Raw genomic sequence first — 15,638 nt, 5'->3', positions numbered from 1 at the left:
GAAGTAGTAACTTTCATATTGACATATGACTGTGGCTGCATAAACCTTCAGGTGAAAAATGAGTCATGACACAAAATTTTATCAAATTTATTTTTTAGAATGACATCAGACCATTATGTAGGTACAGTTGATGGACGATGGTGTCAGCCTTTGTGGGCTGCCACATGGATGACCGCTGTGCCTAATACATGATCTGGGAAATAGAAGAAATAAGAAGTGATTAAGCATCACATGAAACCCAATGATATAACTAGATTCGATAAATTTAATGAAGCCCATGAATGCTTGTATTCCTGCACAAAGAAGGACTTTTTAGTATCCTCTATACTAGGTAAACACATTTTTCATACTAACCGAGTTCATCCAGTCAATGTAGGCAGAGACACGGGTGAAGACTGTGGGCTTCCTGATAGTGTTGCAACCTAAACTAGACACAAAGCTGGTGACACCGTGCACGTAGTATCTTCCATTGATCAGGCAGTTCAGAGGGCCGCCAGAGTCACCCTGAGAGAAACAAGTTTAATCCTGATGATTACATTTGGAAGTTACATTTTTTTACTCCATTACTTTCTCTTATTTAGATTTTTAAAATGATTTCCACCAACATGTCTTTCCATTGCTGACTTATCTAAGTATTTATCTCCAGTGACACAGTTGTTCAGACTCACAAAGCATCCAGATTCCGCACCACCTCCAGCACACACCATGGTGGTCTTCACAGTGCTGCCCCACCAGCTAGAGCTGCTGCAGGTCTCATGGTGCACGCTAGGAAGGTAGGCCTGCTTGAGCTCACCAGAGATGGAACCATCAGCTGGTCAACAGGAAATGGCAAGTTACATTGAGTTTTACGGAAAGGACCCAACAACTGAAATCACAAAGACAGGAGGCCAAATGGGGTCATGCAGTCAACTCACTGGAGGTGGCTCCCCATCCGGTGACGTAGCAGTTGCTGTTGTTGGGCAGAATCTCGCCGGAGGGAGGCAGAGCACCAAGCTGGACGTAAGAGTTCAGAGAAGCTGCAGAGGACAGTTTCAGCAGGGCAATGTCATACCTGAGGTGGAGACAATCCAAAAGAAGTCATTTTTGTCTACAGTCTCGAGTACCACTCTCCGAAGGCCACATTCAGACTCCATACAAGCTCAGAGTCAATATGTTTGCTCAATGATGTTTGACAAATGAGGGAAATATATTACCTTGAAAACATTACAACTCATTCCTAACAAAATACTTTAAAATATAACACTTCCCATTGAGAATCTACAAAAGATTCTTCAGATTTACAAAAAAGCATTCCTCACCCATTGGCCACATTATAAGTGTTCCAATTGGGGTGGATGTGGACCTGGCTGACACTCAGGAACTGCTCTCTGCCACTGTTGCTGTAGAGATCGTGCTCACCAAGAACCACACGCCACGTCCTAGTGCTGCAATGTTTCAGAAAAGAGAAGGTCAGGTGATTTACGCACACAGGCATAACACACGTCTGTGTTCAGCACAAAGTCAGAGAATGAAGAGTCTTGGAGGAGTTCTACGCTCTGTGAGTGCTGTTCTTGTTATATATTTAAGGCTTTATAAACCCTCTCCACACACTGCACATCATCGCAGAGCCACACCTTGCAGCGATCAGACGTCTGTGTGAAACGGACAGGGCCAGATACCGAATGCCGCTACACCATATGTGCTACACACAGGTTAGACAGAGGAGACTGATGCTACGGTCGCTGAGCCAATCAGAACCAAGTGCTGTATGCTACACATCTTATTAACATTAAATATTATTTTAATATGTTTTAATTTCTTTAACATGTTTTTATATTGTTTATGCATTTTTTAGGCTAGAAATTGCTTATTTTACCGCAAAAATTATTCAAATAATGCAGCGATGGCAGAGCTGGTAGCGATGACTGAACTGTTGTGCTGCAATGCACCATGGGAGTTCTGGGTGTCGGGGGTTTAAATGTCATGTTAGTGTTACAGTGTTATTAGTATTTGTGTTTTATTGTCTTTTTGTGGTTTAGTCGGCCTAGTTACTTTGCTTAAGTGTTACGTTGTCATGACTGTGAGTGTGAAGTGTAGTGAGTTTGAAGATTTCCTGCAACATTTATACTGCAGTCTGTGTCAAAATAGAAGCACCTGGCAGTTACATAATGCATAAAGAGCAGGTATGTGTCCTCAAGTGTAGTCATGAATGCAGCTCGCCAAATGATCACTACAGAAAAAACATATCCATACAGCAAAATTCCACGATATAGTGAAACATCCGTGGAACCAAACCCAATCAAAAAATCCGCGATATAGTGAGACCGCAAGAAGTGAACCATGATATAGTGAAGGAGCACTGTTTTGGCAAGTCATTCAAGCATCATGGATTATTTCCTCCTTGGTGTGTTATAAATAAGGTTATGAGAGATTTTCACACAATAACGGCATTTAAAATATGTGAAAAAAAATCATACCACAATGTTGTGAAAGAGTAGGCTGTGGATATTAGAGTCAAAGTAATCAAAAGATATGTACAAACCTACTCAAAAGAAGTAGCCAAAGAATGCTTTATCTGAGATTCAAGCTCATCATTGTGTTACCTGTCCACACAGTGAGCAGCGGTCATCACCCAGTCTCTCGCAATGAGGGTTCCTCCACATTGGAGGTAGGCGTAACCACCAGAGATGTACTGAAGAGAGATCTAAAGGGGAAACAGAGCAAAAAACATTCATGCTTAATTTGAGTTTTACTCAGCAATTTGATATGGTTATACTGCATTGGCTCATTATTTTAATGATGAAAAAAGTACATCCATTTAAATAGAAATGTAGATGTTGAGTCTGTGTGACAGTGGGTTACCTGCCAGGGCCAAGAGTTGGGACTGGCCACCTCACCTCCAACAACCCTTCCATGCCTGTCCTCCAGATACCTGGGCTGGTCCTCTGCCAGCACTGGTTGAAAAACATAAAAACATGAGTTTGTTTCATTCATGGATTCCCAGAAAGTTCCTAACAATATTTGCTATCCACCTACAGTAAGTAGAAAGGAGACATGGCAGGAACCAGAGTGCCCTGTTAGAGCAGATTAGCTGGAGCTCCTGTGTGTTGACTAAACTAAAAAAGAGCGACTGACTGCATGACAGATAGAGTGACTGATACGAGAGCAAGAAAGACCAACAGAGATCAATAACCAATAGTCACACAGAGCTGTCATTTTCTTACCGATGGCTGCGAGGCTTGTCAACACCAAAAACCTGAGCATGACTGCAATGAGTTACAATGCTTCTGCAATGAACGAATGGGTCTCCTGTTCTTTTATACCTGAACTTGACCTTCAGCTGATGTGGAAAAACACGGCTTTTCTTTCCCCAGTGACAAAATCCAGGTATGCAGCTGTGTTCTGTCTCACACGGTGTTATCACAGGTGATGAAAAAACACCTATTGCTCTGACCAGCACGTCCAGAATAAAAATGTCACATACTGTAGTCAGTTTTATCGGTGGATAACATGAGTCACAGTGATCTGAAGGACTTATAAGGGTATTTATAAGTTTCTTCTTGCTAATCATGTACACCACATTTATTTTGGCAGCAGTTTATGGGAAAACACACTTTTTGGGGCCAAAAGTGAGTGTAATGATGACTGGCTGACCTTACATCTGTGTGAATCATGACACTTGTCACCATGTCAAATAAATGGAACATTTGAGCTGTTACTTCTCACCCAATACCCAAAATGATTTTTCTGTGTATTTTCTGTACACATGAGATCATCCTCTGTGCTACTTTGAAGAATGAAATTTTTAAATGAATTGTCTGATGGAACAGAATGCAAGTTCTTGCAAATATTTGCATCACAACTTAATGTTGCTGCATGATTCACCTTCTATTCATCAGTGTCATGTGAAATGGCTTCATCATGGAAATGTTTTAACATGACTTCAAAATAGTTAACTCTATTAGAGTACCAAGCAATTAGAAATAGTTTTAACACACTCATATATTTGAATGCATTTGTTTGTAGTGGATCGCCTTTTAAGTTATCATGTGTGTATATTTTTGGTAAATGATAACTATTTTCACAATTTGTTTATATTATAAATTCATGTTAGTCACATGTTCTGGCCCGCTTAAACAATATGTATACATCGTAGCAATAATAATGATGTTTATCTGCTTTTGTATTTCAGTTTTACCCTACTGTTAGTGCTACATGAAACAAATTCAACTTGGAGCCTTTTGTCAAGTGTATTGATTGGAGATGGAGTTTATCTGCCCGTCAGTTCATGCAAGGAGTGTGAGGACAGGACAGTAAGAAGATGCAATGAAAATTACAGCAAATGTCACATTGAGTCAACATTTTATCAAGTTTATTTGTCCAGAAAGACATCAGATCATTATGTAGGTACAGTAGATGGAATATGGTGTCAGCCTTTGTGTGCTGCCACATGGATGACTTATGTGCCTAATACATGATCTGGGAAACGAAAGAAAAAAGAAATGATTAAGCATCACATAAAACCCAATGAAATAACAAGATTTGATCAATTTAATGAAACCCATGAATGCTCGTATTCCTGCATGAAAAAGGACTTTTTAATATCCTCTATACTAGATAAACACATTTTTCATACTAACCGAGTTCATCCAGTCAATGTAGGCAGAGACACGACTGAAGACTGTGGGCTTCCTGATAACGTTGCAACCTGGATATGCATAGATGGCAACGCCATGTACGTAGTATTTTCCATTGATCAGGCAGTTCAGAGGGCCACCAGAGTCACCCTGAGAGAAACAAGTTTAATCCTGATGGTTACATTTGAAAGTTACATTTTTTTTACTCCATTACTTTTTCTTATTTGGATTTTTAAAATGTTTTTCACCAACATGTCTTTTCATTGCTGACTTATCTAAGTATTAATCTCTCGTGACACAGTTGTTCAGACTCACATTGCATCCAGAGTCCTCAAGACCTCCGGCACACACCATGGTGGTCTTCACATCGCTGCCCAACCAGTCGGGGCTGCTGCAGGTCTCAAAGTCCACACTAGCAAGGAAGGCCTGCTTGAGCTCATTAGAGATGGGACCGTCAGCTGGTCAACAGGAAACGGCAAGTTCCATTGAGTTTTACAGAAAGGACCCAACAACTGAAATCACAAAGACAGGAGGCCAAATGGGGTCATGCAGTCAACTCACCGGAGGTGCGTCCCCATCCGGTGAGGTAGCAGTAGCTGTTGTTGGGCAGAATCTCGCCGGAGGGTGGCAGAGCTCCAAGCTGAACGTAAGAGTTCAGAGAAGCCGCAGAGGACAGTTTCAGCAGGGCAATGTCATACCTGAGGATCAAAAAGAAGTCATTTTTGTCTACAGCCTCGAGTACCACTGCCCTAAGGTCACATTCAGACTCCATATAAGCTAAGAATCAATATGTTTGCTCAATGATGTTTGACAAATGAGGGAAATGTATTATCTTAAAAACATTACAACTCATTCCTAACAAAACACTTTAAAATATAACACTTCCCATTGAGAATCTACAAAAGAGTCTTCAGATTTACAAAAAAGCATTCCTCACATCTTCGTCAAAACATCGAAGTCAGGGTGGATGACAACCTGACTGACATCCAGGACTTGCTCTCTGCCACTGTCGGTGACGAGATTATGTTCACCAAGAACCACACGCCACGTGTCGTCGCTGCAATGTTTCATGAAAGAGAAGTATAGCATTGTGAACTAGAAAAGCACTCAGAGAGTGCAGACCTCCACCAGGCCATCGCTCAATTGTACAGATGACCAATCCGAGTTTGTTTGTCTGTCTGTTTGTCTGTTTGTTAACAGCATAACCCAAAACGTAATGGACGGATTTAATTTAGTTTTAACAGTTTTTGCACAAAGCATAACATGCATGTACAGTGTAACAGCACAGTGTTTTGACGCACGCACATAACGGTAGCAATGCGCGCGCGTGTGACGGTACCGTACGCATCGCCGCCGCTTCGTTCCGCCGGTCCCGACTCGCTCGGGCAGGCCGAATCGGCCGCGCGGAATTCGGCTGTCGCCTGGGATCGATTCGGCAACCTCTGTCTGTACAATTGAGAGATGGCCTAGCGGCCATCCCTCGCAATTATCCTTCGACCTTCAAAAAATCCTGGATCCAGACGGTGATCCGGATCACCTCCAAAATCTATTTGATTGTTACTTTTGCTCTTCCGGACATCCTGTAAAAATTTGGTGAAAATCCGTCCATGACTTTTTGAGTTATGCTGTTAACAAACAGACACACACACACACACACACACACACACACACACACACACACACACACACACACACACACACACACACACACACACAGACGGACAGACAGACAAACAAACTCCGGTGATTACATAACCTCCTGGCGGAGGTAACAATCAGTCATGAGACATATATGCAAGTCATTAAAGCCTCATGGATTCTTTCCCTTTGGTATGTCATAAATAAGGTTGTGAGAAGTTTTCTCACAGTGATGGCATTTAAAATATCTGGAAAGAAAAATCACACATCAATGTTGTGAGAGAGTAGGCTATGGATACTAAAGTTGAAGTAATCAAAAGATATCTACAAACCTACTTAAAACAAGCAGCCAAAGAATGCTTTATCTGAGATTCTAGCTCATCTTAAAGTTACCTGTCCACACAGTGAGCAGCAGTCATCACCCAGTCTCTTGTAATGAGTGTTCCTCCGCATTTATGGAGGTAGCTACCACCAGACAGGTACTGAAGAGCGATCTAAAGGGGAAACAGAGCCAAAAACATTCATGCTTAATTTGAGTTTTACTCAGCAATTTGTTGTGGTTATACTGCATTGGCTCATGATTTTAATTATGAAAACAGATATTCATTTAAATAGAAATGCAGATGTTGAGTCTGTGTGACAGTGGGTTACCTGCCAGGGCCAAGAGTTGGGACTGGCCACCTCACCTCCGTGAACCCTTTCATGCCTGTCCTCCAGATACCTGGGCTGGTCCTCTGCCAGCACTGGTTAAAAAACACAAAAGCATGAGTTTGATTTATTCGTAGATTCACAGAAATCTCCGAAAAATATTTCCTTTCCACTGACAGTAAGTAGAAAGGAGACATGGCAGGAACCAGAGTGCCCTGGTAGAGCAGATTAGCTGGAGCTCCTGTGTGTTGACTAAACTAAAAAAGAGCAACTGACTGCATGACAGATAGAGTGACTGATACGAGAGCAAGAAAGACCAACAGAGATCAATAACGAATGGTCACACAGAGCTGTCATTTTCTTACCGATGGCTGCGAGGCTTGTCAACACCAAAAACCTAATCATGACTGCAGTGAGTTACATTTTTGCAAAGGAACGAATGCTTCCCCTGTTCTTTTATACCTGAACTTGACCTTCATTTGATGAAGAAAAATCTGACTGTTCTTTCCCCAGTGACAGAATCCAGGTATGCACCTGTGTTCTGTCTCACATGGTGTTATCACAGGCGATTCAAAAAAAAAAAAAAACGCCTCTTGCCTTGACCAGCACGTCCAGAAGAAGAATGTCACATCGTCAGTTTTATCAGTGGATAACACGAGTCACAGTGATCTGAAGGACTTATAAGGGTATTTATAAGTTTCTTCTTGCTAATCATGTACACCACATTTATTTTGGCAGCAGTTTATGGGAAAACACACTTTTTGGGGGTCAACGTGAGTGTAATGATGACTGGCTGACCTTACATCTGTGTGAATCATGACACTTGTCACCATGTCAAATAAATGGAACATTTAAGCTGTTACTTCTCACCCAATACCAAAAATGATTTTTCTGTGTATTTTCTGTACACATGAGATAATCCTCTGTGCTACTTTGAAGAATGAAATTTTTAAATGAATTGTCTGATAGAACAGAATGCAAGTTCTTGCAAATATTTGCATCACAACTTAATGTTGCTGCATGATTCACCTTCTATTCATCAGTGTCATGTGAAATGGCTTCATCATGGAAATGTTTTCACATGACTTCAAAATAGTTAACTCTATTAGAGTACCAAGCTATTAGAAATAGTTTTAAAACACTCATATATTTGAATGCATTTGTTTGTAGTGGATCGCCTTTTAAGTTATCATTGTTATTGTATGTGTATATTTTTGGTCAATGATAACTATTTTCACAAGTTGTTTATATTATAAATTCATGTTAGTCACATGTTCTGGCCCGCTTAAACAATATGTATACATCGTAGCAATAATAATGATGCTTATCCGCTTTTGTATTTCAGTTTTACCCTACTGCTAGTGCTACATGAAACAAATTCAACTTGGAGCCTTTTGTCAAGTGTATTGATTGGAGATAGAGTGTATCTGCCTGTCAGTTCATGCAAGGTGTGTGAGGACAGGACAGTAAAATGATGCAATGAAAATTACAGCAACTGTCACAGTGAGTCAACACTGACTGCTACCAGACACAGGATACAAAAGAAAGGCTTTCTACCATGTTGGACAAAAAAATCATCAGGGTCTAAGTCATTACAGATAAGGTCTTGTGCCTCATATTCATCTTCATCCAGACGGTCACATGGCTTCTCCGTCAGTGCAGCCACAGCCTGCTGTTCTTGCCATTGCTACTCTACATTTGATGTGTGCTTCACATCTTCCATCTGATGTTGGTCTAATTGCCACTGTCGCCTTGGGGCTTGCTCTGGTGGTCAGGCATATGGGGTCTGTAAAGTGTCTTGAGACGATTTGACTGTAATTGGCGCTATATAAATACAGTGCCTTGTGAAAGTATTCGGCCCCCTTGAACTTTTCAACCTTTCGCCACATTTCAGGCTTCAAACATAAAGATATAAAATTTTAATTTTTTGTCAAGAATCAACAACAAGTGGGACACAATCATGAAGTGGAACGAAATTTATTGGATATTTTAAACTTTTTTAACAAATAAAAACCTGAAAAGTGGGGCGTGCAATATTATTCGGCCCCCTTGCATTAATACTTTGTAGCACCACCTTTTGCTGCAGTTACAGCTGCAAGTCGCTTGGGGTATGTCTCTATCAGTTTTGCACATCGAGAGACTGAAATTCTTGCCCATTCTTCGTTGCAAAACAGCTCGAGCTCAGTGAGGTTGGATGGAGAGCGTTTGTGACCAGCAGTCTTCAGCTCTGCCCACAGATTCTCCATTGGATTCAGGTCTGGACTTTGACTTGGCCATTCTAACACCTGGATACGTTTATTTGTGAACCATTCCATTGTAGATTTGGCTTTATGTTTTGGATCATTGTCCTGTTGGAAGATAAATCTCCGTCCCAGTCTCAGGTCTTTTGCAGACTCCAACAGGTTTTCTTCCAGAATAGTCCTGTATTTGGCTCCATTCATCTTCCCATCAATTTGAACCATCTTCCCTGTCCCTGCTGAAGAAAAGCAGGCCCAAACCATGAGGCTGCCACCACCATGTTTGACAGTGGGGATGGTGTGTTCAGGGTGATGAGCTGTGTTGCTTTTACGCCAAACATATCATTTTGCATTGTGGCCAAAAAGTTCGATTTTGGTTTCATCTGACCAGAGCACCTTCTTCCACATGTTTGGTGTGTCTCCCAGGTGGCTTGTGGCAAACTTCAAAGGAGACTTTTTATGGATATCTTTGAGAAATGGCTTTCTTCTTGCCACTCTTCCATAAAGGCCAGATTTGTGCAGTATACGACTGATTGTTGTCCTATGGACAGACTCTCCCATCTCAGCTGTAGATCTCTGCAGTTCATCCAGAGTGATCATGGGCCTCTTGGCTGCATCTCTGATCAGTCTTCTCCTTGTTCGAGGTGAAAGTTTAGAGGGACGGCCGAGTCTTGGTAGATTTGCAGTGGTCTGATACTCCTTCCATTTCAATATGATTGCTTGCACAGTGCTCCTTGAGATGTTTATTTTTCAAGTATGAAAATAGAACCAAGCTTCACATCTTATTGTCAGTTGGAAAACAAAACAAAACAAAACAAAAAGCATATTTCCAGAAATGAAATGTTTTTGCATCATGGAGAAATTATATACCGGAGATTAAGAGTTCTGTAATCATCCTCAAAGCAGACTAGAGACATGCAGTTTTGTCCTTGAACTGTCTTTACTGCAGGACAACAGGATCTTGCACTAACACAGTATTTTATACATGACTCTGGCTTGTTGTCCCCCGCAGCGTGAACGCGCGAAGAGGGGGACCGAGTATTCGCCTCTGTCCGTCCGTCCGTCCGTCCGTCCGTACGTCCTGCATCCTTGTCTGCACGATATCTCATGAAGGAATTGTCGGATCTTCGTCAAACTTGATGTGAACATGTATTAGGATGATCCCCCGACACCAGTCAATTTAGGTGACCTTCGCATAATTTTCAAGGTCACACCAAGCGTTTGTTGACTGTGACTTTCAAATCCATGTCTTCGGCAGGGGACATAGACACGTTAGTGTCAAACACTTGTTGATATGGTACCTCCCTGAGCCAGGAGGTGTGGGGAGGCGCTTTGTCACCTCCTACAATTCATCATGCAGTGCTGAAGCAAATTCATCAAATGTTACCTCAATATGTTTAAATTTCAATGTGTCTGCCTTTTGTTAAGTTCTGTGTTTCTAAGTATGAAACTATAATTTTCACCAGTGGATTAGTTACACAATGGGCCTGACATTTGCCACCTGTGGCTGTGAAAATGGTGAAAACATCTCTGCAACATCTCAGCATTTCTCAATGCCTTTCTCAGTCTTTTACACCCTGATCTGATCTTCTTTTACTGTGGAACCTCAGCTGAGCTTGGCAGCAGTTAGACATGCACCTGTTGTCTGTACCACACTTTATCACAGTTTGCATTAGAGTGCGATAACAGATTGCATCACACTAAAAATATACTGGCACAAAGAAAAAGTGTGTCTTAAAATCTGTATCCAAGTGTTGAATTGAACATTTATTTTCAGTTTGAGGGCACAACTTAATTAAATTTGTATTTGTAAATTAATTTTTTTGCAGGTAGGATAGTTTGATCTGTAAAGCAGAAGAACTACGAAGTAGTAACTTTCATATTGACATATGACTGTGGCTGCATAAACCTTCAGGTGAAAAATGAGTCATGACACAAAATTTTATCAAGTTTATTTTTATAGAATGACATCAGACCATTATGTAGGTACAGTAGATGGACGATGGTGTCAGCCTTTGTGTGCTGCCACATGGATGACCGCTGTGCCTATTACATGATCTGGGAAATAGAAGAAATAAGAAGTGACTCAGCATCACGTGAAACCCAATGATAAGATTCGATAAATTTAATGAAACCCATGAATGCTCATATTCCTGCACAAAGAAGGTTTTTTTTTAATATCCTCTATACTAGATAAACACATTTTTCATACTAACCGAGTTCATCCAGTCAATGTAGGCAGAGACACGAGTGAAGACTGTGGGCTTCCTGATAGTGTTGCAACCTAAACTAGACCCAAAGCTGGTGACACCGTGCACGTAGTATCTTCCATTGATCAGGCAGTTCAGAGGGCCGCCAGAGTCACCCTGAGAGAAACAAGTTTAATCCTGATGGTTACATTTGGAAGTTACATTTCTTTACTCCATTACTTTCTCTTATTTGGATTTTTAAAATGTTTTTCACCAACATGTCTTTTCATTGCTGACTTATCTAAGTATTTATCTCCAGTGACACAGTTGTTCAATCTCAGACTCACATCGCATCCAGATTCCGCACCACCTCCAGCACACACCATGGTGGTCTTCACAGTGCTGCCCCACCAGTCGGGGCTGCTGCAGGTCTCATGGTCCACACTAGGAAGGTAGGCCTGCTTGAGCTCACCAGACATGGAACCGCCAGCTGGTCAACAGGAAATGGCAAGTTACATTGAGTTTTACGGAAAGGACCCAACAACTGAAATCACAAAGACAGGAGGCCAAATGGGGTCATGCAGTCAACTCACTGGAGGTGGCTCCCCATCCGGTGACGTAGCAGTTGCTGTTGTTGGGCAGAATCTCACCGGAGGGTGGCAGAGCACCAAGCTGGACGTAAGAGTTCAGAGTAGCCGGAGAGGACAGTTTCAGCAGGGCAATGTCATACCTGAGGTGGAGAGAATCCAGAAGAAGTCATTTTTGTCTATAGCCTCGAGTACCACTCTCCGAAGGCCACATTCAGACTCCATGCAAGCTCAGAGTCAATATGTTTGTTCAGTGATGTTTGACAAATGAGGGAAATATATTACCTTGAAAACATTACAACTCATTCCTAACAAACACTTTAAATATCACACTTCCCATTGAGAATCTACAAAAGATTCTTCAGACTTATAAAAAGCATTCCTCACCCATTGGCCACATTATAACGGTTCCAATTGGGGTGGATGTAGACCTGGCTGACACTCAGGAACTGCTCTCTGCCACTGATGCTGTAGAGATCGTGTTCACCAAGAACCACACGCCACGTCCTGTCGCTGCAATGTTTCAGAAAAGAGAAGGTCAGGTGATTTACGCACACAGGCATAACACACGCCTGTGTTCAGCACAAAGTCAGAGAATGAAGAGTCTTGGAGGAGTTCTACGCTCTCTGTGTGCTTTTCTTGTTGATATATATTTTAAGGCTTTATAAACCCTCTCCACACACTGCACATCACTGCAGAGCAACACTATGCAGCGATCAGACGTCTGTGTGAAACGGACAGGGCCTGATACCGAATGTCTCTCTTTATCTCTCTTTATTGAAATATTAACTATTTAAAATACACATACAAATGACACAAACAAGGAACAGCAGGAAGATATACCTTGTAAACGCTGTCCCCTGTGTTTCATAAAAAAACAAAAAAACAAAACAACAACAAACAAAAAAAACCAAATAATAACAATAAGCAACTTTTCGAACCCCACTCCTCAACAGGTCAACACAAGTTAGGCAAACATAATCACAAACAAAATATATATGTGGGAATATGGCCTTTTATTTACTGCGATTATCTTTATTAGCATGATTATTTGGTGTGTGGTTTTCTTATATTTTGTTGTGCAATTAGTTGCTTGATTTCTGTGTTAGTTTGCCAATTTGCATGTTTTATTGTGCTGCTTTTCTTTGTATACATTTTTTTTCCTTTCTTAAATGAGTTCAGGGGGGTATTCCACGAAGCTGGCTTAGGTCTAAGCCTGGCTTATTTCGGTCAACTTCGCTAACTTTAGTGAGAGTTTAGTTCCACCAACAAGGCTTAGGGCGAGTCTGGCTTGGTAACCATGGTAACTCAGCCAGAGCGACAAGCCTGGTCCGGAGCAGGCTAACAGTCAAGCTTACTTTAGCTCCATGTCAGAGAAGGTTCTGACGAGCTTCAGAAAGACGCCTGTGAACCGCATGTTACACATTAAATTCATCTTGATCTGAAATCAATGATGTTCTTGTTCGGTGACATACATTGAGATATAAGAGACAATCAGACGAAGACTGAGGGGGAGAGTGGCGCGGACAACAGGAGTGCCAGCAGCTGCGCCGGCTAGGGTGCCGGCTAAAGGCCGGCCAAAGCCCCGAAGAAGGCTGCTGGACCCAAGAAGACGGTGTAACGGCGACGGTGTAACGGCGGCGGCGGCCGCGGCGAATGGCAGTGTGCAGCAGTGAATGGCAGACAATGGGAGCGGTGAACGGCAATGGGCAACACGGCAGACAACGGCAGCGTGCAATAGGCAGCACGGCAGACGACAGGGCAGTGGAGCAGGGGGCGCACAGCACCGGCACCAACCACGGACAGCAGCGGCACGGATGCGGGGGAAATGACCACTCTGAAGGTTTGACGGCGAGGACTGAGCGGCTGGGAGATAGCCGCTCAGATTGGGTGAGTTCGCACAAACACGGGGTGGTCTTGGAAGGAATTGCACATACTCCCCACTCGCAGTGCCTGTGGTTGGCAGGGCCGGTGCCGCGGAGCAGCCAGGATGACCGGAGAGGGACGCACGGGAGCCACGAAGGAAGACCCGGCTCCAGAGGCTGCGTAATCGCGGGGCGCAGCGCACTGGCCCCGGAGGACTGGAGAAGCTCCCCTGAACCTCCACCAAAGAAGAGACCCTGCATGACGAATCCAGTGGTTGCCAATCCTTTAGTGACTTTATTTTAAGAACTTTTGGGCTGCTAAATTTTTATCGTTTGTTAACCTTTAGTTTTTGGACAAATAAATTGATTGGAATAGAGAAATTGTTTTATCCTCTGTTGTTATGCACTGCTCACTTAAAATAGAATGTGCACTGCACATTCTATTTTAAAGGTTTTAATTTGAATCATATACCCCACTCGTCCGTGACCTATATATTTATGTGTCTTACTTATTGGGAACTTCACATTCCAAAATTCTCATTTTCTCTATATTCTGACATTATTTTATCTTTAAACATTTTTTTGAATTTGTAGAAACTTGCACAGCTTTTAAGTTCATTTCTCAAAGAGTTCCAAACTTCAACTCCATAAATGGACACACACATTCGTTTCTGTACTGTCCTCCAAGACGCAGTCTGAAAATTGTATTTTGTTCTGTGATATCCATCCTGAGAAACAAAATTAAATAAATTTTGGATGGAAGCAGGCAACATTTTTTGTTTTGCTTTCCACATCACAAGTAAAATTTTTAAGTCTACTAAATCTTTAAATTTAAGTTGTCTCGAGGCAATGAACAAATTGTTAGTGTGCTCTCTGTAACTCTTTTTATTGATTATCCGAATTGCTCTTTTTTGCAGACGAACCAGGGGCTCAATAGTGACATTGCATGTATTTCCAAAAACCTCAGCACAATAACTGAAGTATGGAAGAATCATTGAGCAGTACAGCATTTGCAGAGAGTTACAATCAAAAATGTCTTTGACTTTGTTTAAAATACCGATACTCTGGCTAATTTTCTTTTTTATGTAGTCTACATGAGCTTTCCAATTGAGTTTTTCATCTAAAATAACACCTAAGAATTTTGTTTCATTAACTCTTTTTACAACAGCATCATCAATAATATTTTTTCCAGAGTCATTTTTACATAAATTTCCAAAAATCATATAATTTGTTTTGTCCCAGTTTAACACTAGCTTATTTTCATAAAGCCATTTGCTTACTGTTGACATTTCTTTTTCTATTCTTCCTATTAACTCCTGCAAATCATTTCCTGTGCAAAACAAACTAGTATCATCCGCAAATAACAGAAAATTTAACATTTTGGAGGTCTCACAAAAATCATTGATATACAAAATAAAAAGCAAAGGCCCAAGAACCGACCCTTGTGGAACTCCATATAATACCTTCCTATGAACTGAATTTTCTCCTTTAAAATGTACATACTGTTGACCATTTGTGATGTAACTCTCAAGCCAATGATATGCGATGCCTCTAATGCCATAGTTGAATAGTTGGTTAAAAGTAATTTATGATTTATTGTATCAAATGATTTGCGTAAGTCTATAAACACTCCTATTGTGTACTCATATCTGTCAGTCGCAGCTGTAATATTTTCAATTACTTCAATGAGAGCTAAACTTGTGGATCTTTGTGCTCTAAAGCCATATTGATTTTCACTAATTAGTTTATGTTTCTCTAAAAATAATGTTAGTTTTTGAGTGAACCATTTCTCAAGGATTTTTGAAAACTGAGAAAGCAATGACACTGGTCTGTAATTGTTTAATTTATGTTTATCCCC

The 15,638-nt window shown here is 41.4% G+C and overlaps 3 protein-coding genes across 7 annotated transcripts in view; all 3 read right to left on the bottom strand.

The window, feature by feature from the left end:
• The window catches only part of LOC110947793 (elastase-1-like), a 34,443-nt gene extending 31,115 nt beyond the window's left edge, over window positions 1-3,328 (bottom strand). Inside the window, exons 1-8 of one of the 2 annotated variants that reach the window (XM_051948856.1) lie at window positions 3,204-3,328; window positions 2,842-2,933; window positions 2,583-2,683; window positions 1,299-1,424; window positions 915-1,051; window positions 669-811; window positions 355-504; window positions 174-193 (exon numbers count right to left, since the gene is read on the bottom strand). In XM_051948856.1, coding sequence (XP_051804816.1) covers window positions 182-193; window positions 355-504; window positions 669-811; window positions 915-1,051; window positions 1,299-1,424; window positions 2,583-2,683; window positions 2,842-2,933; window positions 3,204-3,243 — 801 coding nt within the window. In that variant the 5' untranslated portion in view covers window positions 3,244-3,328 and the 3' untranslated portion in view covers window positions 174-181. The remainder of the gene's footprint in view (window positions 1-173; window positions 194-354; window positions 505-668; window positions 812-914; window positions 1,052-1,298; window positions 1,425-2,582; window positions 2,684-2,841; window positions 2,934-3,203) is intronic. The other variant, XM_051948857.1, reaches the window with a different exon arrangement.
• Window positions 1-15,638, bottom strand: part of LOC110945230 (elastase-1-like) — a 51,455-nt gene that overhangs the window by 31,115 nt on the left and 4,702 nt on the right. Inside the window, exons 4-8 of one of the 4 annotated variants that reach the window (XM_051948853.1) lie at window positions 12,303-12,428; window positions 11,922-12,058; window positions 11,676-11,818; window positions 11,356-11,505; window positions 11,178-11,197 (exon numbers count right to left, since the gene is read on the bottom strand). In XM_051948853.1, the coding sequence (XP_051804813.1) occupies window positions 11,189-11,197; window positions 11,356-11,505; window positions 11,676-11,818; window positions 11,922-12,058; window positions 12,303-12,428 (565 nt within the window). In that variant the 3' untranslated portion in view covers window positions 11,178-11,188. Of the gene's footprint in view, window positions 1-4,329; window positions 4,459-11,177; window positions 11,198-11,313; window positions 11,506-11,675; window positions 11,819-11,921; window positions 12,059-12,302; window positions 12,429-15,638 lie in introns of those variants that run through there. The other 3 variants (XM_051948851.1, XM_051948852.1, XM_051948850.1) reach the window with 3 other exon arrangements.
• Window positions 4,593-7,396, bottom strand: LOC110972497 (elastase-1-like). Its single transcript, XM_051948855.1, has 7 exons — window positions 7,268-7,396; window positions 6,906-6,997; window positions 6,648-6,748; window positions 5,554-5,673; window positions 5,178-5,314; window positions 4,932-5,074; window positions 4,593-4,766 (listed from the first exon to the last, which is right to left on the bottom strand). The coding sequence occupies exons 1-7, from the start codon at window positions 7,305-7,307 to the stop codon at window positions 4,593-4,595; spliced, it is 807 nt and encodes a 268-aa protein (XP_051804815.1). The 5' UTR covers window positions 7,308-7,396.

The sequence above is a fragment of the Acanthochromis polyacanthus genome, chromosome 5 (assembly GCF_021347895.1).
Source record: "Acanthochromis polyacanthus isolate Apoly-LR-REF ecotype Palm Island chromosome 5, KAUST_Apoly_ChrSc, whole genome shotgun sequence".
In the NCBI taxonomy this organism is placed as follows: domain Eukaryota; kingdom Metazoa; phylum Chordata; class Actinopteri; family Pomacentridae; genus Acanthochromis; species Acanthochromis polyacanthus.
Note: the sequence above shows the minus strand (reverse complement) of the source record. Positions and strands in the feature narration are given on the sequence as shown.

Coding starts and splice junctions, on each gene's coding strand:
- LOC110972497 (XM_051948855.1), bottom strand. CDS start 7,307: ATGATTAGGTTTTTGGTGTTGACAAGCCTCGCAGCCATCG. Junction 5,674..6,647: donor GCTGCTCACTGTGTGGACAG/GTAACTTTAAGA, acceptor GAAACATTGCAG/CGACGACACGTGGCGTGTGG. Junction 4,767..4,931: donor TTGAGGACTCTGGATGCAAT/GTGAGTCTGAAC, acceptor TGTTTCTCTCAG/GGTGACTCTGGTGGCCCTCT.